The sequence below is a fragment of the Ictidomys tridecemlineatus genome, unplaced genomic scaffold, assembly GCF_052094955.1.
Source record: "Ictidomys tridecemlineatus isolate mIctTri1 unplaced genomic scaffold, mIctTri1.hap1 Scaffold_44, whole genome shotgun sequence".
Classification (NCBI taxonomy): Eukaryota; Metazoa; Chordata; class Mammalia; order Rodentia; family Sciuridae; genus Ictidomys; species Ictidomys tridecemlineatus.
Window position 1 is genome coordinate 575,710 of NW_027522848.1, and position 23,431 is coordinate 599,140.

The following is a 23,431-nucleotide window of genomic DNA, read 5'->3' on the forward strand; positions in this document are numbered from 1 at the left end:
GTGAAGGGAGGCACAGCTGGGAAGACATCCTCTTCCCTGTTTTCCTTTTCTAGTTTGATCCCCAGATTGGGTAGACTAGGAATGACCAAGGAAGCCTCTGTGTATGGTAGGCAGCCAGGGTCCCCAGCCCCAGGTGTCTCCAGGGGCCCTGGGCCTCATTTGGGTGGAAGCCCCTCACTCGGCTTGGGGAATTTGGAGCAGGTGTTGGCTGCTGGGTGTTCTCTCCCTGCTGATTGTGAGACTGAGCTCCTCTGGCTTTGGAGGGTCTCGGGTCCCCCAGACTCTCTGCCTGGAACCCTCCAGCTTACACCTGAAAGCCGCCAGTGGGAATTCGCCTGATGTGGGAGCTCCCTGGCCGTCCCATGTTGCCAGGGTGGAGCTCAGTGGTGAGTACTGCTTGGGCCCCGCGCCTGGGCTTAGGAGGGTGTGGTGGTGTCTTCCAGATCGTAGCAAAGCCTGGACCTGAAGGAGCTGAGTGAGTCCGTGCAGCAGCAGTCCACCCCAGCACCCCTCATCTCCCCCAAGCGGCAGATCCATAGCAGGTTCCAACTGAATCTCGACAAGACCATAGAGAGCTGCAAAGCACAGTTAGGTATGGTTCTGGTGGCTTGCTGTTCCTAATAATGTTTCTAATTGTTTGTAACGATGGCATCCACCTGGACCGGTGAGGGTCCAGTCCTGGCTGCTTTTAGCAGCTGTTCTGACCTTGAACAACCGGTGGAACTAAAATGTATTTCCACTCATGGCAAAGTGTACTGGACCTTCTAGTTAATTATTTAGTTGATCATTGGTAAAGACAGCCTTGAGGACTCACGGTGCTGAGTTCTCCTCTGCCCCTGCCTCACCAGTATCTCACATCTGTCCTGAGTGGGTCTATAGAAACCTCTTGGATCCTCCCACACAGCTTTGTAAAGCCCCCCATTCCTGTTTAGTGAATTCCTCTGGTACATCCTGCCCTGTGCTCAGCACAGTGCATCCATCATTCTGGGAAATTGCTACTAATCTCATTTTTCAGATGAAGAATCCAAGGCTGAGAGAGGCACATCACTTGTTCAAGGTCACACAGCCAGTGACACCAGGAGCAGGATTAAATTGTCACCATTTTGATTCTGGTACCTACTACTTACCACATGTGTGGTCCAATTTGTCTTTCTTGGGTCCAGCCATTAGCTACACTAGCACAAACCTGAGATCTAAAAACCATACCATGCCTGGGTGTTCTGTGTTTCTCCTGTGATTTTGACTGGACCCTGGTGGAGGCAGGAGTGTTTCCTACAGATCTTCCAACCCCCGGGGTCCTGGGGTCCTCGTGGCTCTTGTCCTCTTGTGGGTCTCTCTTGGTGTGTCCAGGTCAAGACAGACAATTCAAGAGGCTGTTGCTCCTGAGGGAAGAAGTCCAAAGAGTTGATTGGGTTTTTTTTCTGATTTTAATTTTTTGGCATAGTATTGTTTACCTGTGGCTTGGCCATACTCAGGCATTGCCGGAAGCACAGTGGGGCTGAGCAAAACTGCTGCTGGGAGGGGCTTCTCCCGTGTTTGGAGCACCTGCTGTTTTGTGCCCCCTCTCCCCCCTCCTTTTTTTGGGGGGCAGGGCTGGTGATTGAACCCCCAGCCTTGTGCATGTGAGGTGAGCACTGTACCTACTGAGCCACATCCCCGGCTCCTGCTCTTCCCTTTCAGTGGTCATGGGCACATGCAAGTCCATCTTGGCCCCTGTGAGTGGAAGAACAGTGAACAGTCCACTCTGCCCTGGGGCCGGCTTGTTACTCTGTCACCTGAAGAACCCCTGCCCCTCCCCCATGGCTGCTTGGACACAGGCCTGTGTCCCAAAGTAGGCGAGTCCTCTGTTCTTTGCTGACTCTGCCTGCCATCTTGTTGAGTTGGACACCAAATCCTAAGTTAGAAAAAGCAAAACACAGACAAAAATGGGTGCTGCACGCACAGCATTCCCTAATGAAGGTACCTGTGGCTGGGTGGGCTCGAGGGCCTTGGCTTACTTCTGGTGGCCTGGATAAAGGGTGTGAAGGGCACAGAGGCTTTGGAAGCACACAGGAGGAGGCTGGTGATGAGCCCGAACCCGAGATCCACCTTCTGCTTTTGTCTCCTGGTTGTCTTTGTGTCCTAGGACAGGTGATTCTCTGAGCCTCTATTTTTTTTAACATTTATTTTTAGTTGCAGATGGACACAGTATGTTTTATTTTATTTATTTATTTGTATGTGGTGCTGAGGATTGAACCCAGGGCCTTGCATGTGTGAGGTGAGTGCTCTACCACTGAGCTGTGACCCCAGCCCTGAGCCTCTATTTTTTTAACCTGCAGGTTGGCTGGTTTGAGTGGCTTGTCCCTTTGTCCCTCTACCCTCTCCCTCTCTTACCAGTGATACGGATCTAGCTTTCTCCTGTTTAATCATATGTAGGGAGGTCCCAGGTCACCTCTGAAGGCTAAGGCCCAAAGCCTCTGGAGACACGGCTCCCGCTAATCACTTGTATCCAGCCGCTGCTTCCATTTACTCCCATCCCTCGTGGCAGTGTGATGTGATTTGAGTGTGTTTTTCTCACTCCAGCCTTTGGCATGGGAACCATCTGCACTTCCTGGTCCTGATTTTGGTTCGGTGACTGCACCACAGGCTGGGTTTTCTCTTTTGAATTTAGGCATCAATGAAATCTCGGAGGACGTGTACACGGCCGTGGAGCGCAGCGACTCGGGGGATTCTGAGAATTCAGAGAGTAGCGACAGTGAGTACCTCAGTGACGATGAGCACAAGTCCAAGAATGAGCCCGAAGACGCAGAGGACAAGGATGGTAGCGTGCTGGAAAAGGAGCCACCCGCTGCCAAAAAAAAAAGCCCAAGCCCGCTAATCCCACAGAGATCCCTGAGGAGCTGAAAAGCGCATCTCCATTCGGCGAGAAGGCAGAGCCTGCAGCCACAAAGGCCAGCCCCGAGCCCCAGCCCGAGAGGGACCCTGCCGAGAGAGGAAAGCCATCCCTGCATCCCGCCAAGGACAAACTGAAGGGCAAAGATGAGATGGATTCCCCAACCATGCACTTGGGACTGGGCTCGGATTCAGAGAGTGAACTTGTCATAGACTTGGGAGACGACCATCCTGGGCCAGAGGTTTGGAAAAATAAGAAGGAACCCAAAGAGCCACCTTCCAAGCAGGATGGTAAGTCCTTGTGTCCGTCTGCAGGTTCTCACTGGACTTGGAATGCCCCCAGCCCTTGTGTTGGTAGAAGCCATGGGGCCCCCAGCACCATGCAGCCAAAAAAGCTTGGACAGCCTTATGTTCCCAGGCTGAGGACAGAACAGGGCCAGGGCTTAGCCTACTCAGTGCCCACCATGATTGATTGGGAGCCCAGACAAGGAAGCACTTAGAAAACGGTAGTTGATTTTAGTGAAGTCCTCTTTAGCCTAAGCCACTGCTTTTCCAACAGGCTCACTCATGTCCCTGAAGTGTTTCTTGACATGTGGACCTCTGACCAGGCTCAGGTGCCTACGAGCATTCAGTCAAAGGTCCTCCTTAGTCCAGCTTCCTGTCTGTCCCTCATGCTACTCAGGCATTACCAGGTACATTTTCTTACAAGAATGTGAAACTGTTTGTTAAGTGGTACCCGAGTGCTCGAGATCCCTTTGAGGACCTAGAAACCGAAGGGGCATTGTCTGGTGGCATGCCACCTGTTTTGATGTCCTTACTATTCATTTAGCTGACTTGAGCCCAGGGCTGCTCAGCCTGGCATTAGGGACACTTTGCCCTAGAGAGTTCTCTGTCCTGTGCACTGGAGGGTCTCTAGGAGCATCCTGGCCTCTACCACTAGGTGATGACAGGACCTTCCTGGTGTTGGCTGTTAGGTGTCCCTGGAGGGTATGACACTTCATAGAGCACCTTTTCTCCACAGGAAAACCCTCTAGTGGGAGCTTGGGAATGAGTCGGAGGGTGTTCTTGCCCTGACAAAGCCGTCAGCACATTTTCCAGCTGGATTGGCAAATGAGTGGTGAGTGGAGCCCAGCATGCCCACAGAAGATACTAAAGAATTAATTAAGGGTCCCAGGAGAAATGTTGCCTGAGGACAGATTAGAGGTCACAGCCATAAAGCCTTATGTACTTTGTGGGTAACTTAAAGTGTAGTCAGGTTTATTTTTTGACTATGCCTTACTTCTGACAGCTGCTAGCTTCTTATCCAAACCATTGAGTAAGATGTGAGTCTGTGTCGTTTGAATTTCCCCAGTCTGGTGGCTTAAAGCAAGGTCTCAGTGTGTGTGGAGAATCTTGCTGCTGTGAAGTCTCAATTGTTAGTGGGGAGAGAAGGTATCCCGCTGCTCAGGAAGAGAGAACAGCATGTCTCTGAAGCATGCAGGAGTGGAGAGGGAAAGGAGACACAGCACAGCAAAGGCAGGCTGACCATCTCTGGCCATCTCTTAGATTCTTAGATGCTTCTGAAAAATACAGTGACATTATGCATTGAGTTTTGAGAGGCTGCTCTCTATTGTTGCAGAAAAAACGGGCAGTAGCATTTGTTCCATGAGGATTGTGGAAGTGTGATTTGAGTGTAGGTGGTACAGGACTCCTGAGGCACATTTATACTGTTCTGTTCTTTCTGGAACAGGCCTTTTGATTGGTTCGTTTAATGCCCCTTCCTCTTCCAGACAGAGTTTGCAGCAGATTGACAAGAATGCATAACCATGAAACATAAAGAAAATAAAGAAGTCAGTGTAAAAGGGAAATGAAGGTAGAATAACTGGGCAATAGTTTTATGCAAAAGTATGTGCTATCAGCATTTACAGTTGGGCTCTGAGCTTCCTGGTTGTGAAAGAAAAAAGGAAGAGATCTCCTTAAAAGATCTCACACTCTCCAAAAACTCAAAATTAATCCAATTGTTGAAAAAAATAGAGCTTTTCCTCATGCTGATGTCTCCAGGAAACTTCTCCTGGAGGCCCTGAGTAGATGCTGAATGATGGAGCAGAAGTTTCTAGAACCCAGTTCAATTAGCAGCTTCTTAGCAATTTGGAAAAAACAAACAATCTTAAATCCAGAGTCTCATGGTGGTTCTGGTCTCGAAGGCTCAGTCTTGAACTCTGCAGTGGAGCAGGGTCCCCACCAAGTGCCTTTGCTTCTGCTCAGTTGAAGAGAAGTCTGTAGGGACTCCCGCTCACCCTCAGCATGGAGTGCGGCGTGTGGTGGAGTAGGTACCCTCAGAGCAGAATCGCTCTGATCAGAAGCAAAGGGAGCCCCTAATGACCCCTGCTCCCTGCTGTGCCCAGCAGTCCTGTCATCCTTCTCCACCGGGATGCTAATGCATGGTGGCAAGTTCTGCAATATGTCAGGGAATTTGAATGGGCAGCTTCCGGGGTGCTAGCCCTTTAAAGGCTTCAACCTTTTGGGATGAATTTTGGGTGATTATATACTCCAGATTTCTAGCCAGTGAAATTTCCTTGAGATTCTTCTCCACCAATCATCAGAATACCCTAGAAATTAAAATTTGCCTCAATGATTACATGGGGAGCTGGAGGCAGGAGTCTTTTTGGGCCCCCACCCTTTTTCTTGAATAGAGAGCCAGCATGACCCTTGCAGAGTAGCTGCCCCAATGCACAGCTGCATGTTTGCTCTTATAAATCAGGAGGGAGTGACCCTATGGCATTGCCCTTGGCAGGGGCATGCAGGCCACAGCAATACACACATTTTGTCATTGGCAGAGAGGGAGGCATTGAATGTGCTTCTGCAGGTGGGAGCCCGGCTGGTGCCAGGCCTCTGACCAGCTCTCAGTAGAGCCCAGATGAATGCCTCCTGTGTACCTCGAAGGGAAGGGGCTGTGTTCAGTACTTGTAGGTCACCCAGGAAAGATCAGGACCCCTCATTGCAGGAAGAGAACCTCACCCAGCTCCATTTGGGCTGATGCCCAGCAGCCGGCTGAGTGCTCCCCTCTAGGGAAGCAGAAGGGCTGCCCCAGGCCGGCCTGGAGTCGGCCAGCTGCTGTCCCTCAGCTTTCTTCTCCCGGCCTCCTAAACCCCAGAGCTTCCTGATCATCCTTCCTTCATCACGCTCTCGTGTTTCATTTGAGGAGTTTGATGTCCAGGCAGCACAGAGTCTGAGGTCAGGGGCAGTTGACCATGTTTGCAGTGTGTTCCCTGATGTCCTCTTGGGGCCAAAGTCCACCTAATCCACAGTTGGGACTTTGGTGGCCATGACCAACCCCCTGGTTGAACGAGCTCCCTGCTCTCTCAGTGCTTCTGGCTCTTCTGCTTCGGCCACTCCTGCCCCACTGTCTCCTTACCACGGTGGCCCTGTCATGGCCTGGGGTCTTCCCTCTGTTCTCGCTCTGCCGGGTGAAGCCTCAGCCCCAGCCCCAGCCCGAGGAAGACCACAGGGCAGCGGGCACCACCTCAGGCCTTCACATGCACGGTTTTTGTGATTCTCAAGTCCTGCTTGTGTAGTTGTTGACAATATTTTTATTAAAAGAAACTCATTTTAAAAAACGTGAACATGTGTCACACAAGACCACCACACAACGGGAGAACCTAGACTGTGTGCTGTGGACACAAGACGGCAGGGCGGGCAAACGTCCAGACGTAAAACTCCCAGAATGACTGTGCTGGGGGAGGTTCTGGCTGTGCATGGGACAGAGTTCCTTACACTGTCAGCACCTCCCTGGGATGTTGTCCTGGAGGGAATTGAAGAAGCAGAGGGGGCTTTTCTTTCTGGGTGGGTGGCTCCATGCTGCTCAGTGCTTGGCAGAGGAGAGGCCATCTGGTTCTTGGGGTGTGGGTGTTGGAGGATCCCTACCTGAAGGGCTTTCCTTGCCTCTCTGGAGTGAGTCCTTTCTCAGTCAAGCACTTGCAGGGATTCTGTCGCCCACTGCTTTGTTCCCTAGTGGGGGGTCGTGTTCACCTCCTGTCTCCCAGCGTTCTTGGCTTGGGTCTCGATGCCAGCCGGTCTCAGTGGAGGTGAGATGGAAGGTGGAACTGCTGCTCCTAGATGGGTGCCTGGTGCGGACCTCCCTGGGCACCCCTAGCTTTGGTTGATTTTGTCCAGAACTCACAGGCAGGTCGCTGCCAGGAACCAAGTCCAACCTGCTCTGTTTGTCTGTCTGTCTTCACATGCTGGCTCTAGTCATCGGTAAAGTGACGCCGTTCATGACTTCGGGCAGCCGGTCTCCCCCTGAGATGCCAGTGCCCACCCGCTCCTCCTCCCAAACCATTGTGGCCATTATCCTGGCCACCACCAGCACAACGTTCACCATCACAGTCACCAGGACGGCCCCTGCTGTCACAGAAAGCCCAGTGAAAAAGCAGAGGCCGCTCTTACCGAAGGAGACTGCCCTGGCCATGCATCGGGTCATGTGCAACTCATCAAGTAAGTTTCAAACGTCCTCCCAAAAGTGGCACATGCAGAAGATGCAGTGTCAGCAGCAGCAGCAGCACAGCCAGCAGCAGCTGGCTCAGTCTTCCTAGGGGACAAGATATCAGACCAGACAGGCTGTGAAAGGTATAGCCCCCTTCTGCTCTGCGTGGCGCCCACTCCCATTGCCACATCAACAGGACAAAAACTATTGCCATTTTATTTTTTCCCTCCCGTTTGTGTTCCGGCCATCATTCCCTGAGGGCCTCAAACGTTCCATTTGGCATTATTTTTTTTTAAGTTTGTTTGCAACTCACTTTGTCACTTAAAAAAATTTTTTTAAGGTGATATATCCCTCTCTTCTCCTTAGAAATGGGACAGGATGTTTATATGAGAATTTTGTTGTGTTGTCCCGTTCACCTTCCATTTAATTATCCTTCCTTCCTTGGTAGCCACGATCAGTCACCTAAAACCCTTTCCTATGCATGTACGCACAAGTATGTACACACACCGACCCCCACACACCCACACACAACACCATAAAAGTACTTATTTTCCCCTTTTTTTCTTTTTTAAGACATAAAAATGATACCATACTTGCTTTTTTTTTTCACCCATCAGCATGTTTTGAGATCTGCCTGTGTCCCAGCATATTGTCCTGCCTTCTTCTTTTGGACTGCTGTGTAGTATTCCCTAGTTTACGTAAAGCATTTCCTTCCCTGTGGGCTTAGGTTACTTCCATTTTTCTTTTCTACCATAAGCAGTGCTGCAAAGAAAGTTGTACCTTTGTATAGTGTTTCCAAAGGCATATGAGCAAAGCCCTTGGCCTTGTTTTGGGAAGAGTACAGTGTAAGAGGTTGACAGCAAAGCTTACTCTAAAAACCAGGGATTTGCCACACCCATGAGATATGCCAGTGGCAGGAACTGCTTGTTGAAGTTGCAGAATTGAAACTCCCACCAGAAAGCAGGACACTCCATCTGCAGCTGACGTCAGGGCACACAGAGGGCTGATCTGCCCAGGGTCAGTTTGCCCAGGTTTGTGAGGCTGGGGTACATTTTGTTCCTCAGGGAACCTCCTCTAGATCCTGGAAGGTGGGGCCCCTGATTGAAAGTCTCTTAGTGAGTGCACCCTGGTGAGCAGGCCTTCTGATTAGCAGCAGGATGCAAGGTAAAAAGGTCACCTCAAAGGAGCCCCATGTAATCCTCCAAAGATTGGGGGATGGGAGAGGAAGGAGTCGAAAACTGGAGAGGTCAAGTTGGAAGAGAGTTGAAGTGACCTAGTGCTTAAAACGTGGTTGGAGCTGGGCGCAGTGGCCCATGCCTGCAATCCCAGCAGTTTGGGAGGCTGAGTCAGGAGGATCAAGAGTTCCAAGCTAGCCTCAGCAAAGGCAAGGTGCTAAGCAACTCAGTGAGACCCTGTCCCTAAATAAAATACCAAAAAAGTCTGGGGATGTGGTTTAGTGGCTGAGTGTCCCTGAGTTCAGTCCCTGGTACAAAAAAGAACAGTTGTTGGGACAGATCTAGGTTGCTGGAGATGAAGATGAGTACGTCTTGTCTTGATTTCCTACCCCGTGAGCAGATGCTCCTTCCCCAGGGGAGGCTTGGTGCTGCCAGAAAGACTCATGGACATTATGGTCCTCAGCTTTCCAATTGTCTATCAAAATAAAGTGACAAGCACCGATGGCATGTTTGCAGCACTAGTTAAAGTGATAAGACAACTGAATCAGCTGGGCACTTCTGCACCACTAGTTAAGGTGTAATCAGTCAAACACTGGTGCACTAGACAGGGAGTCCAGGTGAACTGACTTCTGCTTTGACCTGTGTGGAGGTTTTGGGCCTGTAGGTAGGTTGAGGGAGCAGGGAGGGTGAAGTGGGGGCTCAGGAGAGTCAGGAAAGTTGGACAATATGGGGGCAGAAGGGCTGGGCCATCCAGGGTGGAGAGGCGCCTCCCCTCCCATGGGGCCGGAAGAGAGAGCCCCCTCTTCTGTTGCCCTGTTGCAGGTTGGAACCAGCTGGGGTTCCTTGGGCAGCCTGGAGTCTGCCCCGGGCACACAGGCTGCCTCACAACTTTGAGCTCTCAAAGATGGTTCATGTTTTCTCAAGTTTTTCTACTGGGGTTGGGACCTAACCTGCCTCCTTTGGTCACTTTAGAGTAAAAAATCCCACAGGTTGCACAAGGGCTGGGCTGCACTTGTCACTACAGCATTGTGCTGGGACAGCCCTTCCTATGTTTCTGGGGTGACCGGGACCCTTTGTTCTCTAAGCTGTCCAGCAGAAGAAAGTCACACAGAGCCCATCCACGTCCATCATCACTCTGGTGACCAGCACACAGACATCCCCCCTGGTCAGCAGCTCAGGCTGCACAAGCACCCTCACGTCATCAGTCAGCACCGACCTGCCCATTGCCACCGCCTCGGCCGACATTGACACCGACTTCGCCAAGTACTCGAGCAAAGTGAGTGGCGGGCTCCTGGTGGGCTGCTGCATGGGGCCCGGGCAGAGGACCCTGTTACTCCCAGCCCAGATCCACACTGGCTCTGAAGTCCTTTCTCAAAGGGTTTTGTAGGGCAGACTCAATCTCATGCCAGGAAGGGTTAGATCCTAAAACCAGCCCATAAAATCCAAAAGGCACTGGAGTCCCCTTTGGAATTCAGGCTGCTCATGAAGGACAGGCTTTCTTTGAGTGTTGGAGCAAAGGACAGCTGACCCAGGAGTTCAGGGTCCCCAAGGTTCTGAACTGTGAGGATTCCAGGGTCAGCGCCGTGCCACTCATGATGGTTTTCTGGCCTGTTCATCACGTGAGCCAGTTTTGAGTTAATATTTTTATTTAAACTTAATTCCTGTTGTTTAAATACATTCAGTTTAAAAACCTAAATAAATGAAGCTTAATCTCACCAGATACTGTTTGTGTCAAGGCTTGGACTGGAGGGAGACTGACCGGGGTGTCACGGCCCCCACCCCCGGGGAGCCTTTCTTGCTGACGGCTCTTGGGGGTTGGAAGAGGGCTGATGGGGACGTGTTTTCATTATCGATGTAAGGTGGTATCTGGTATTGTCTGTCTGTTTTTCAATGTGCATTTGTCCCTGCTGTCCCCCTCCTTTGATCTGGCCCCAGCTGTTTATTTACAGATAGGTAAACTGAGGCCGGCCGGGTGGTCAGGCTTATCACTGACACTAAGCCCATGTTCCCGGTTCCTGTGGTCGTGTGCCTTCCACTGCCCCCTGCAGTCCCCTTTCCTCTGAGGCAGGACCTGTTTCCAGGGACGTTTTCTTCACCATTTAAAAGAATGAACAGGTCATTTTGGGGAATGGGGGGTGGAGTGTTCCTGACTTTTCTGTCTCTCAGGTGACCTGACGTTGGAGGCCTGGGTTTCTGTGATTTGGCAGAAATGTGTTTTTTATTAATTCCGAGGTCTTGGCTGTATTTGGAAGTAGGAATAGAAGACACTCCACAAATCCATCTTTAAAATGGAAAGTCAGCATTGCGTTCACATCGTATTGAGTTTCCCCCACTGTCCCGCATTTTCTTGTGAAGCTCTTTGGTCCAGTGCTTTCTGTGGACGTGCCTGGCAGCAGAGTCCAGGGGCTGGGGATGTAGCTCAGAGGTACGCACAGCAGAAACTGTGTACCCTGGCAGCAGCCTGCAGAGGCGGGACTCACAACAGATATTTCACTCATTTGACTCCCATTTTGTGGTGAATTGGGTTCCTCTCTTGGGGCACGCCACCTGTCATGCAGTCGCGTGCTCACATGGATTTGTTTTTGTGCAAAACAGAATGCGAACAGGCATTCCTTTATGGCCACCTCCCCACTGGTAGGCAGGCCCCGGGATGGCCTTGGCCTGGTTTTCCCAGTCCCTTGTGCACACCCTACCGGGTGCTCTGTTGGCACCTGGCTTTATTCCATGGGGAAACCACAGCTTAAGGAAGGTGAGAAACTATGGCCGGACAGAGGCATTGGAGGCAGGGTGTCCTTTGTCCCGCCTTCCCTCTGAGCTGGAGCTTAGGAAAGCCCAGGAGAGACTGGCCAGGGTCAGAGAAGGCCTGAATGACCTCTCTCCTGACCTCTGCTGGCCCCTGTGGTGGGGGAAGGAGGAGAGAAGGTCTTCCCATAAACACATTTGGTCAGCACGTCTCTGGGTGGCTGCCGCAATGTCCTGGCTGGTTTCACAGGCTCACCGATGCCTTGAGAGACTCGTTAAAGGGAAAGAAGATGGGAATAAAGTAGGAAGGCAGTGCCCAGGCTGAGGGCATTAAAATGGCAAATAGCCAAATCCACCTGGCAGGCTGCAAAGGAATGAGATGTTGCAGGTGGGCAGGCCTCGAGCCAGCACCAGGGCCTGCGTGTTGCACAGTTCATTTATAGGAAATGATTGGAATAAGCAAACCTGTAGGGGTAGAGAGCAGGTTGAGGTTTGATGGACAGCTGGGCACATCTGTGATCCTGGCAGTGTGAGGCCAAGGCAGGAGGAGCACAGGTTTGAGGCCAATGGGGGCTACTTAGAGAGACCCTGCCTCAATATAAAATATAAAGTGGACTGGGGGTAAGCTCAGAGGGAAAGTGCCCCTGACTGGGTTCAGCCTCTAGTACCAGAAAAGGGCCAGGGTTGTCAGAGACCTGGGAGGTGCAGGATGGGGACATTGGAGGGGTGGAGACTAATAGGGCGCGGGCATTCTTTGGGATGTAATGAAAATGTTCTGGAATTAATTTATAGTGATGAATGAGTCACTTCAAATATTTTAAAAGCCATTGGTGTTTTGTGAGCATGTTTGAGCATGCACTGGGGACTGAACCCAGGCCTTTGTGCCTGTTAAACATACTGTGGACCTATCCTGTCACTGAGCTATGACCCTGGCCACTCAGTCCCTAAAAACCACTGCATTAGGGGCTGGGGATGTGGCTCAGAGGTAATGCACTGGCCTGGCATATGTGAGGCACTGGGTTTGATTCTCAGTACTGCAAATAAATAAACCAAATAGAGGTCTAGCAACAACTTAAAAAAGTTAAAAATAAATAAATTTACATTTTAATAAAATTGCAATATACAGTTTACATGGTAAGTTGTGGATTGTCTCTCTCTCTCTCTCTCTCTCTCTCTCTCTCTCTCTCTCTCTCTCCTCTCTCTCTCTCTCTCTCTCTCTCTCTCTCTCTCTCTCTCTCTCCTCTCTCTCTCTCTCTCTCTCTCTCTCTCTCTCTCTCTCTCTCTCTCTCTCTCTCTCTCCTCTCTCTCTCCTCTCTCCTCTCTCTCTCTCGGATTTGAATTGAATCCAGGGGCACTTTACTACTGAGCCTCTTTGAGACAGGGTCTCACTCACTGGCCTTTAACCTGTGATCCTCCTGCCTCAGCTTCCCTAGTAAACATGTTTTTAAAAGAGAATTAATTAGGGCTGGGGTGTAAGTCAGTGGTAGAGCACTTGCTTACTTTGCATGATCCCCTGGGTTTCATTCACAGGAGAGGGAGGGGGCAGGGAGGGAGAAGATTCAACAACAGTAGCAAGACTGTCTCCCCCAAGCCTACCGTGTTAGACAGGACACATCTGTGGACCGGTTTGGCCATTCTGGTTCAGTCTGTGGGTGTAGAAACTAGCATCAGAGTTGTGAACTAGTCTTCAGGGCAGGGAGACAAGTGTCTTGGGAGGGACATGGTCACTGCTGCCTTCTCCATGTCGATGTTAGTTCTGTTGCCTGGAGAAACTGTCGATGGTGACTGGATTGTTTGTGTTTATCTTTCAGATGATGGATGCCATAAAAGGAATGATGACAGAAATATACAATAATCTTTCCAAGAACACTACTGGAAGCACAATCGCTGAGGTTAGAGGTGACAGGACTCCTTACTTGCTCTGGACCTTAGAGGCTGTTATAAGGGTGGCGTGGTGCATGAGCTGCCCGGGGCTCCTGGGCCTGCCTTTGTCACTGCTGCCCCTGCTGTCTGAGGGGTGGGTGAGCTACATCCTCCCCGATGCCCAGCCCGCAGCTGTGCCATTTGGCCTGGTGTGATAAATAGCCCCGTCTGAGCCAGAGTTAGTCCGTGGGTGAGACGGGAGACCCGTCCTTCTGCTTCATGTCGAATCAGCGCCGTGGTCTTTCCATAGGCCTGGGCCTCTCTGCAGTCGTGATCTAAGCATTTGCATACAGAAATTCTCAGGTGGCCCAGAGAAGCCTCAGACTAATGGTGAAGCATAAACTGTCCCTTGGGAAAGTGACTTTCTAGTACAGTTTGCAGAATTCCCTCTCTAGCTGATAGACCTGGAGAATGCGCTGCTGGCTGTGTGGCCGGGACAGCGTGGGCCAGGTGCTCGCAGGTCACCAGGTGAAGTGCAGGTGGCAGGGTTTCTGGAGCCTGAGAGGTGAGGACAGAGGTGGGAGTCCCATGCACAGCCTCTGACAGGGTTCTTTGTTTGCTCAGACCTGGCAGTTTCTAAAGGAAAACTGTGTGAATAGAATGGGTCAGGAGGAATGTATTTAAGAGTTCATTTTAAGAACCTGCCTATGATTGAAGGTGAGCGGGTTCATACTGTCTCACCCGAAGCCCTGGTCAGATGTGGGCCACACTTGTTTTCCCATTTTGGGAGGTGATATTCAGTTCCCTCCCCGGCCCACTAGACATGAGATTTTGGCACTGAAATGAAGTTCTTCACCCTTGGAGGGTAAATCAGAAGTTTTCGACCTCAGCCCCTGTGATGTTTGTGCTGGGGACTATCCTTAGCAGCACCACTGGCCTCTACCCACTAGATGTCAGTAGTAATACTCAGTTGTGACAACCAAAGTGACTCCACATTGTCATTGTCATGTGTGATCAAGCTGCTTGATAATTAAAACCCTTAGATCAATTCAGTCCAAGCTTACTTTTCCCTTTAAATCAATATGGTCCAAATTGGGGATCCTCCTTCCCCCAAGATTCCCTTTCATTTCAAAGACATTGGGCTTTGGGATTTCAGATGAATGATCATGGATTCCACCTGGATGTTTTATTAGGTGAAAAGTCACAGCTACCTTTATTTAATTTTCTTAGACAAAAATGCAAACTTTTTTATTATTTTTGGGGTGCTGGGGATTGAACCCAGTGGTGCTCTGACACTGAGCTTCACCCCAGCCCTTTCTGTTTATTTTGAGACAGGGTCTTGCTTAGTTGTCAAGTCTGGCCTTGAACTTGCCATCCTCCTGCCTCAGCTTCTTGGATCACAGGCTGTGCGACTGTGCCTGCCTCTATTCAGACTTTTGATGTATTGTTTGGGGGACTTGGTACTTCACTTTAAGTGGCTTTTTCTAGTGCTGGGTCTTTCCATGGTAGGTGGTACTCTCCGCTGGTCTTCAGAGCCAGCATTTCTTGTGAATTTGGGTCAACCTGGGACTCTCATCCCTGGACAGGTGCTGGGGGAAGGTCAGCACCCAGCCTGGCTGCCTGAGTCAGCCCCGTGGCACCTGTGACCCTTCTGGTCAGGAGAGGCTGAGCTCTTGGGGCCTGCTGGGGAGCAGCTGGACCCACTCAGGGCCTCGTCAGAACCTGCTTTTCTCATTCCAGATCTGCAGGCTGAGGATTGAGATCAAGAAGCTGCAATCGCTGCACCAGCAGGAGCTCTCCAAGATGAAGCACAACCTGGGTAGGTCCTGGCTGCTGGGCCTGCACCGAGCAGGGCTGGGGGGAACCTTGCACCTCTGAAGTTGGGCCCAGAAGTGGACAGTAAATGCTGGGCCAGTGAGACACCATTTGTCTGTGCTTGAATGGGGTGGGCACACGGAACCCTGGGGAGGCTCACCCAGAGAGGTCACTGGTGGAAACTCTGCTTTCCTTTGAGGCTACCGATGATGGTCACTGACTTACAGTGGTTCACCTTTCAACTCCTCCATAACTTGCTGGTGCCTCAGTCTCTTCACTTGAAATCTGGATACATAATACAAACCCTCCACATAGGGTTTCTTTAGGAATTGCATTAGCCAGTGCATAGAAAAATGATTAAATCCGAAGAGATGTCTCCTGAGAAGGGTCTGTGGGGTTCCCAGAGGAAACGGGGACCACATGGTACATGGCCGAAAAGACTTTCAGCACAAGACAGACAGAGGCAGAGCCAGGGTGATTCAGGACAGGGAAGCAGCCGTGGCCTGGACTGGTGCTGATATTTACAGAGGGGCTGCGTCAGAGCTGGGCTGGAGGTGGAGCCTGGGTGGGGCTACACAGTTTCCCCCAGGTTTTCCTGGGTTTGCATATTTCCCTCATTTCACAGGGGCATGGGCCAGGGTTTGCAACTTTGCTTTCTGAATCTCAGTGGCTTGTGGTGTCTCCTTTAAGAGTCTGCATTCCTCTCTATCCTGAATCCCTGTGTCAGTTGGGTGGCTGGGAGGCTCAGATCTGCCACCATGTGGTGGTTTTCTTTGTCCCTGTCCCTTATTAGAGTACTAGAGATTAAACTCAACCACTGAGCCACAGAACCCGTCCTTTTATTTTATTTTTAATTTTTGATACAGGGTCTTTTTTAAATTGATGAGGGCCTTGCTACATTCTGGAGGCTAACCTCAAACTTGGATCCTCCTGTCTCAGCCTCCCCAGTCTCTGGGATCACAGGTCTGCACCCCAGCTCCCCACTGTGTTTGTGTTCCTTATGAGGGATTAATTTTTCTGATTTTTTTTTAAATTTCAGAGAGAGTATTTCAGGAATTGAACAATGATTCATTTTCCTTTATTTCTACCCAGGTAACTTGCAAATGATTTGCAAGTGGACTTATTTTCTGAAGTAACTGGTCTTGACTGCCTGATGTAAACCTAGAGAACTCTCATTACTGGGAGACCTGACACTTGGCCTTAGCACAGTGATCAGCCCCAGAGTTCCTCTGATGCCTTGGATCTAGGGCCACAAGACACACCCCTGAGTCCCAGGCTCTGCTATACCCCGTTTTCTCCTCTGGGAGAGGAGCGGAATGGTAGTCATTACCCCTCAGAATTATTAGAAGGGTTCCACAAATTAATTAAGTGCTTCAAGCCACACCTGTAGATAGTAGAAGCTGTGTAAGTATTTGATAGGGAAACAAAGTATATGCTAATAATTACTTGAACGGTTTGTTTGAGGAATTCCTGTGACGTCTTGTGGGGTTGAGAATCACCATTGGTCTCCTCTTGTCTCCATACTGGGGACCTCATGGACACTGTCACGTGTGGCTCTGTAAGCCTGAATGGTGGATTCCCTGTTTACAGATGACATTTGGACTCAGAGAGGCTGTGTTATGGGCCCAGAGACACACAGCTTGTGGGGGCCTTTCCAAGTCGGGGTTTACACCCCTGCCTGTCTGAGTGTGGGGGTGCAGCCACACTGTGCTTAGCCGGGGTCAGTGATGCAGCCTGTGCCCCTGCCCCCGCGCCCCAGAACTGACCATGGCTGAGATGCGACAGAGCCTGGAGTGGGAGTGGGACCTGCTCATTGCCACGGTGAAGAAAGAGCTGGAACTGGAGAAGCAGCAGGTGGTGGACAAGACCAAGAAGAAGCAGTGGTGTGCCCACTGCAAGAAGGAGGCCATCTTCTACTGCTGCTGGAACACCAGCTACTGCGACTACCCCTGCCAGCAGGCCCACTGGCCTGAGCACATGAAGTCCTGCACCCAGTCAGGTAGCACGCACCCCAGGAGGCAGGGCTGGGGCCTGGGCTCCTGGGGACCTTGCACTGAGGGCAGCCAGCTGACTAGTGTGGGTTTTGAGGGCAAGCGTGAGCGTGGTGCACAGACTGAGCTGATCATGGGATCCTGGCTGCCAACTAGTGTGCAGGGCTTTTGATCTTCTCTTAGGGCAGGGATGGTCCTCGGCATCCGAGGGGCACAAGACAGCCCCAAGACAGCGGGCCGGCCCCCATGTCAGCAGTACTCTGGTCGATCCTGTTTTGGGGGTGAGAATAGACCCACAGCTCTAAATATCGGGGATTTTTATGTGGAGGCCCAGGTGTAGGTGTGCGGCCTGTGTTGATGAGGGTGGCAGAGGAGTGCTCACTGGTGCTTCCTGAAGGACAAGAGGCACTTGCACTCATGGTCATGCCCAGTGCCTGGGGGAGAAGTCACTATGTCCTACAAGACCCAGAGAAGCTGACTCAGAGGCCTTGCCCGAGTCACTTGGAGAGTGTTTGCCAAGTGAGGATGTAGGTGACCCCAAACCCGAGCTTCACCCATGAGACTCAGAACAAAGCATTGTTGTTGGAAGTCAGAAGTGGTTGTGTCATGGCACATGGGGCTGTCACAGGGGCCACAGATGTGGCCCTGGTCTTGGTGTACACCTTCTCCCGCTCCCCCACTCCTTCCTCCTGTGTGGCCTGCGTGGCCTAGGTGGCCTGGTGTCTGAGCCCAGTCCTGGGCCGCAGTCTGGCTCACAGGCCCCGGGCACCCCAGCCTTCCTGATTTCTCAGTGTGCCAGTGTGACTCCTCACCTGTACCTGAGCCTTGGCACAGCTGGAGGAAGTTCCCCAGGACCACAGATCTGTCCCATGGCTCGTTTAATCTTGATCAATGACCTCAGAGGCACAGTTCCTCATCCTCCTTATCCTTCCTTTCTCCAAACCCCTTTCACCATCCCCCATCCTGCCCTGCAGAGATGATGATGTTCCCTGCTCTGTCTCAGACTCCACCTGTCCTTCCTGCTGCCCTCTGTGTGACATGGGTGATGCGATCTGCCTTTCCCTCCTGACCACCTTCAGCATCTGACCACTTCTTGCTTCTTGTCCTTTGCCATAGCCAGATTTTTCGCTCAGCTGCCTCCTTCCCAGGTGTTTAATATGCTTCTCTCTCTCCGTGCTCCCTCCTCCACTGCCCATGTTGCCAATGGAATGTTGTACCCTGAAGGCCGTGTCTTATATCTGCACTGTGCACACTAGTAGCTACTAACCACCTGTGGCTGTGGAACCCTCAAGCTGTGACTAGGAGTGGAGTTTCATATTTTATTTTAGTTGACTAAACAGTAGCTCTGCCAGGTGCAGTGAGCCACATCTGTAATCCCAGCAACTCAGAAGGCTGAGGCAGGAGGGTCACAAATTCAAGGCCAGCCTTAAAACTTAGCAAGGCCCTAAGCAACTTAGTGAAACCCTGTCTCAAAATAGAAAAGGGCTGGGGATGTGTCTCAGACACTTGAGGGTGGTGTGACTCACAGAACTTCCATGTCTAAAGGGGCCTTCCCTCAGGTATTTGTTGTGAATATTGGGACTACACTAAAGGAGATGTGGTCCCCTATTTTAGGGCTTGGAAAGAGGCTGGGCAAAGACAGCAGGGCTGGGGTGTGGCTCAACTGTGGAGCACTTGCCCTGCATGCATGAGGTCCTAGATTCCATCCCCAGCCCCACCAACACCTGCACCCCCAAATAATTAAAAATTTTTAAAAAAGTATTTTGGCAGAGGAGGAGTACCAACTAGAGGGTCATCGTCAAAATGGAAGGACAGGAGTGCTTGGCACCAAGGCACTGGTGACATTTGCATGTTGAGCAGCAGGCTGTGTGGACAGGTCCATGGGCTGTGGACCCATGGGATTGCAGACCTGAGTGCTCTCATTTCTTCCCAAAGCCACGTGAGGGGTCGTATGAGAGCAGCAAGACTCTCATCTCCAGTCCCCTTACCCATCTGGCTAGCTGGTCAGTGCATGGGAGATGTGCAGGAGGTGGACCGTACAGGGGGCACCTGAGCTGTCTCCAGTACCTGTGCCAGGGGGGCACTGAGGAGTCTGTGTGGAAGGAGAGGTTTAAGTAGAGGCGTGATCTCCCTTGGTAGGTGGCATAGGCCTCCCTGTTTATATATATATATATAGTGGTGCTGAGGATTGAACCCATTGCCTCACGCATGCTAGGCAAGCACTCTACCGCTAAGCCACGACCCCAGCCCCTCTACTGTCCATCTTTTAAGACTTCACCTGAGCCTGTGCTGTGGTGTATGCCTGTAATCCCAGTGACTTGGAAGGATGAGGCAGGAGGATCACAAGTTCAAGGATAGCCTCAGCAACTTAGTGAGACCATGTCTCTCAATACAAAAATGGTTGAGGATGCAGCTCAGTGGTTAATCACCCTGGTTCACTCTCTAGGACCCCCAGCACCCCCCCCCCCAAAAAACAATTTTTGCCTAAAGCAGCTGCTCAGGCTGACAGAGGAGAATAGAAACTAGAACAGGGGTCTCTCCCCAACAGTGTCCTGCTGGCTCTGATTCTTATTAGCATCCTGTCCTGTACCTCCATTTCTTGATTTGATTTTTAGACAAAAGGTGAGCGTGAGGTCCTCTTGTGACTTCCTCCTTCAGTGACACTTAGGCTACTACTTGGGGGCTATCTTGCAGGCTGAGTCCTCAACACCCCCCTCTCCTTGCGCCACTGCTGGAGGCACCGTCCACTGACCCAACTTGACCCCCATCTCCTTCCTCCTCCTTCCTGTACACTTTTGGGGACAGGAGCATCTGCTCTGTAACCATGGTCAAGTCTCCTTTTGTCCGTCTGGGTCTGCAAAGGTGAAGGGACAGTGGCCACCTGCAGGACTGGGGTGGTGGGGTCATTCCGGAGTCCCTGGATTGCTGTGGTCCATTTTCTTCTCAGGCTTCCTTGCCCCTGGAGTCCCCCACCCCAGAATCTTATTTTCAGTTTTTTCCACCAAACTGCTGACCACTCCAGTTATTTCATCGAGACCCCTTTCTTCCACTTTTCACCTCTTTCAGCTGCAGGTTTGATTTGTGGGCAAGGAGTGGCCCTCGCCCCTCTGTAGCCCTGTCTCCCCCCAGCTTCTCCAGCATCCTCTGTCCCTCCCTGTGCCTGGCCAGGTCACCACTGTCTTCATTGACCCGGGTGCTGCCTTCCTCCCATCGCGTCCAGCGCCTGCCTGTCTTCTTGTTGGATTAGGCTGTTAGCAGATCAAGTGGTTTTGAGGATTTTGCTTTCAAAAATCCTGACACCCTGGGGCTTATCAAGTGCCGTGCCGGTGGCTACTCCCGTTATCAAGCACCTTGTCCCCCCCCACCCCCTCGTGGCATGTGCTGTGTGCAGTGGGTTTTTTGGGGTTTGATCACGTGTTTGAAGGCCGCAGTGGTCCTCGGTGCCCCGGGTGGGAGCGCAGGGTGCCAGCACAGGAGCCAGCGGGTTCCAGAGCTAGCACCCTCGGGTTGTGCGGAACCTGCCCATGACCAACTCTGAGCTGCCTTGGTATCTCTTCAGTTAGCAAAAGGTGTGACAAGCATCCTGCCTCTACCCCAACCACCACAGACCACCAGCCGCACCCCAACTACCCTGCCCAGAAGTGTAAGTATGACCCTGTCCAGCCGCAGCCAGCTCAGCTCACCAAACCTCATCCTGTGTGTGTTTGTGTTTCTCTGTGGCCATGTCCTCCTGTCCTGTCGCGTGGGCTCCCCTCACTCTGCAACTTTCTTCTTAGTGGTGCCTCTCCAGGCCACTGCCCGCTGCTTCAGGGTGAGAGCCAGCTGGGCTGGGCTTCTGGAGGGTCAGTCTCCATCTGATCCCAAGACACCAGCTCTCCGCCACCGGTGAGACGAATCCACCAGGCCCCCAGCTCCCTCCACCCCCTCTGCCAGGATGTGTGGCCATGCTGCACATGGCCCGCTGCCCGGGTCTTCCAGGACCCCAGCTGGTCCCAGTTGTCTCCAGAGCCGCAAGGGTGACTGCCTTGTGGGATTTTTCTCATGTGTATTGATGACCAGCAGCATCACCCCCTAGGGACTCTCCAGAAGAGCTCCAAGTGCAGGGATGCCTAGTGGGGAGGGGCCAGAAGATCAAGGCTCCACCCCAGCACCCTTTCTGCTAGCCACAACACTGCCCCCTTCTGGACAGCCACAAAAGGTGCCAAAAAGTTCTCTCCTGATGACACCTGGCTGCCATCCAACCCTCCTGCCCCTTTTCTTCCAGATACAGAGCTCCCGACTTACCTCACATGCCTCTTGCTAGGCAATAAGAATTGCAGCTCTGTTAAGTAACAGTAGGGTCCCTTCCTCAGCCACCCCGATTCTGCCTCTAAGTTTGATCCATGACCCTTTCCAGCCCAGTGTCCTCCCCTCACCTCAAGAATGCTTTAAAAAATCTGTCTGAAGTAGTAACTTGGTAAGTGACCAGAGGCCGCTGGATCTGGCTGCTGGCTGTGAAGCCTGCAGAACTGTACTGCTGGAGGAGGGCCATCATTGGCTCCTCTCTGACTCTTCTGTCACCTCACTTGTCACTCAGCTTCCTTCCTAGTGCTGTGTCTATGTGTCCTTGAAGCCATCCTAGGTATTGCTCTGGTTCTGCATCCTTTTTTGACCCCTACATGTGTCCTTCCTGGGAGCCATTGGGCCTGTGCACCCAGGTGGGCTTAGCTGTCTGGTCCACAGTTGTCCTTTTTTTATAATCCTCCCCCTTGTGTGGACACTCGTGATTTGACCATAGGTTTTATTTTTCAAGTTGCCTCTAGATTGGTTCGAGGACCATGGTGGGTGGAAGCACACTGCCCGCCAGTCTCCAGGGCCTGCCTCCCTGGCTGAGCCTGGATGCAGGAGTGCCCAGGACAAGATGTAGTGAGGGTACAGGTCTGGCTTAGGAAATCCTTCCTGGGCAACTAAGTTCCTGTTCCAGTAATCTTCATCCTTGACACCCTACTGATTTTGCAGCAAGCTCTGTTAAGTCTTAAAAATCCTAAGCTAGAGGTCCTAAGTTCCACCTCTGTATTCTAGAGAGCCACAGATTTGGGGAGATAGACGTGGAGGGATTTGGACTGTCCATGGCATACAGGGTGGGGAGAAGATGGCTTCCCAGCTAGGAGAGCTCATGGCCGGCAGAGCAGGCAGGGATGCTGACGGGTGCCTTCCCTCTGCAGACTATTCCTGGAGTAGCAAGGCGAGGCCCCAGCTCCTCTGAGCCTCAGTTTCCCCCTCTGTAAAACAGGGCTTATAAGATCAATGAGTCCTTGGATGAGCTCGTTTGCCACGTCTGTTTGAAACTGGTATTTTCCAAATCCTGGTCTGTGAAACTGATGTAAAAGATTGTGACCTGCATCATTAAAAACTCAAGGGTGGAGTGGCAGGATGCGTATAGTGGTACAGTGGGTGTGGCTTTGTGAAATACTTAAAGGTATATACACTGGTGCTTATCTATACACACATGTTACACTGAGTCTTAATGCAATCTTTTCTTCTGGTTTATTGCTATATTCAGAATATATTCTTTTTTTTCCTTAAAGAGTTCAGGTCTCATTATGTTTTCCAGGTGGCCTTGAACCCTGGGCTCAAGTGCTCATTCTGTCTCAGCCTCCTGAGAAGCTGGCACTGCAGGGTGGCCACTGTGCCTGACTGTCTTATGCAGCCTAAAGGTTTGAAAGCCACTGTTCTAAGTGCCGTGTCTGAGGGCATTAAGGGCTGGCAGTGATGCTGGAAGGCCATTCCACTATCATCTCATTTTATGGCTGAGAAAACAGGTTTGGAGAAGGGAAGCTCCTGTGGTTGGAAAGGTAGGGCTGGGTCACCACCTGGGCTCTGAATCTTGGCTCTTCCTCTCCAGGATGGGGATAATATGGGCAAGGGCTTTGCCCAGGGCCTGGTATGTGGCAGGGTTAGAAGCAGGCTTGAGATTGTGCCCTCATTGGCCCCACAGGTGGCCAGGAGGCTCCCTGAACTGGGGTTCTGTGGGCACAGATACCAGCAGGTGAGAGCAGGCAGGGCAAAGAGGTGCCCTCCCCATAAACAGCTCGCCACATAGTTCAAGATGACTTTTAAACTCAGTGTCTGACAATTGTCAGATTAGTGCCATCCTTGAGAAACTTCTGGATGTCAAAGTAAGCCCCCACATTTTTTCACTTCATCTACTGTTACACCCTGGAGGCCGGTGGGAGGGTTGACATCCAGTGAGCCTTTGTCTCAAGATAAAAAAACATGAAGGACGGGGCCACAGCTCTGGGCTAGAGCACCCTGGGCTCAGTCCCCAGCACAGCACACAAACGTGGAGTGCCCAGGTTCAGAGCTGGGCAGAGGGCAGGACCTGCCTTTCCCATCCCTGCGGGCTGCCTGATAGTGCTTGAAGCCACCAGCCCCCTCACATTGTGTCTGCTGAGGTCCAGTCAGTGCAGAAAGGACCTCATGGGAACTCCTGGGCCTGAACAGGCTGTAGATGAAGCTGCCATCACATCAGA

The 23,431-nt window shown here is 51.6% G+C and overlaps 1 protein-coding gene across 1 annotated transcript; it reads left to right on the forward strand.

Moving 5' to 3' along the window:
• Positions 1-362: 362 nt before the first annotated feature.
• LOC144373577 (MYND-type zinc finger-containing chromatin reader ZMYND8-like) lies at positions 363-23,328 on the forward strand. Its single transcript, XM_078036602.1, is given in 10 exon segments — positions 363-386; positions 451-592; positions 2,651-2,832; positions 2,835-3,162; positions 7,102-7,344; positions 9,594-9,784; positions 13,062-13,142; positions 14,854-14,932; positions 16,688-16,927; positions 20,479-23,328. Coding segments are annotated over 10 exon segments (1,809 nt in total). The 3' UTR covers positions 20,778-23,328.
• Positions 23,329-23,431: the final 103 nt, after the last annotated feature.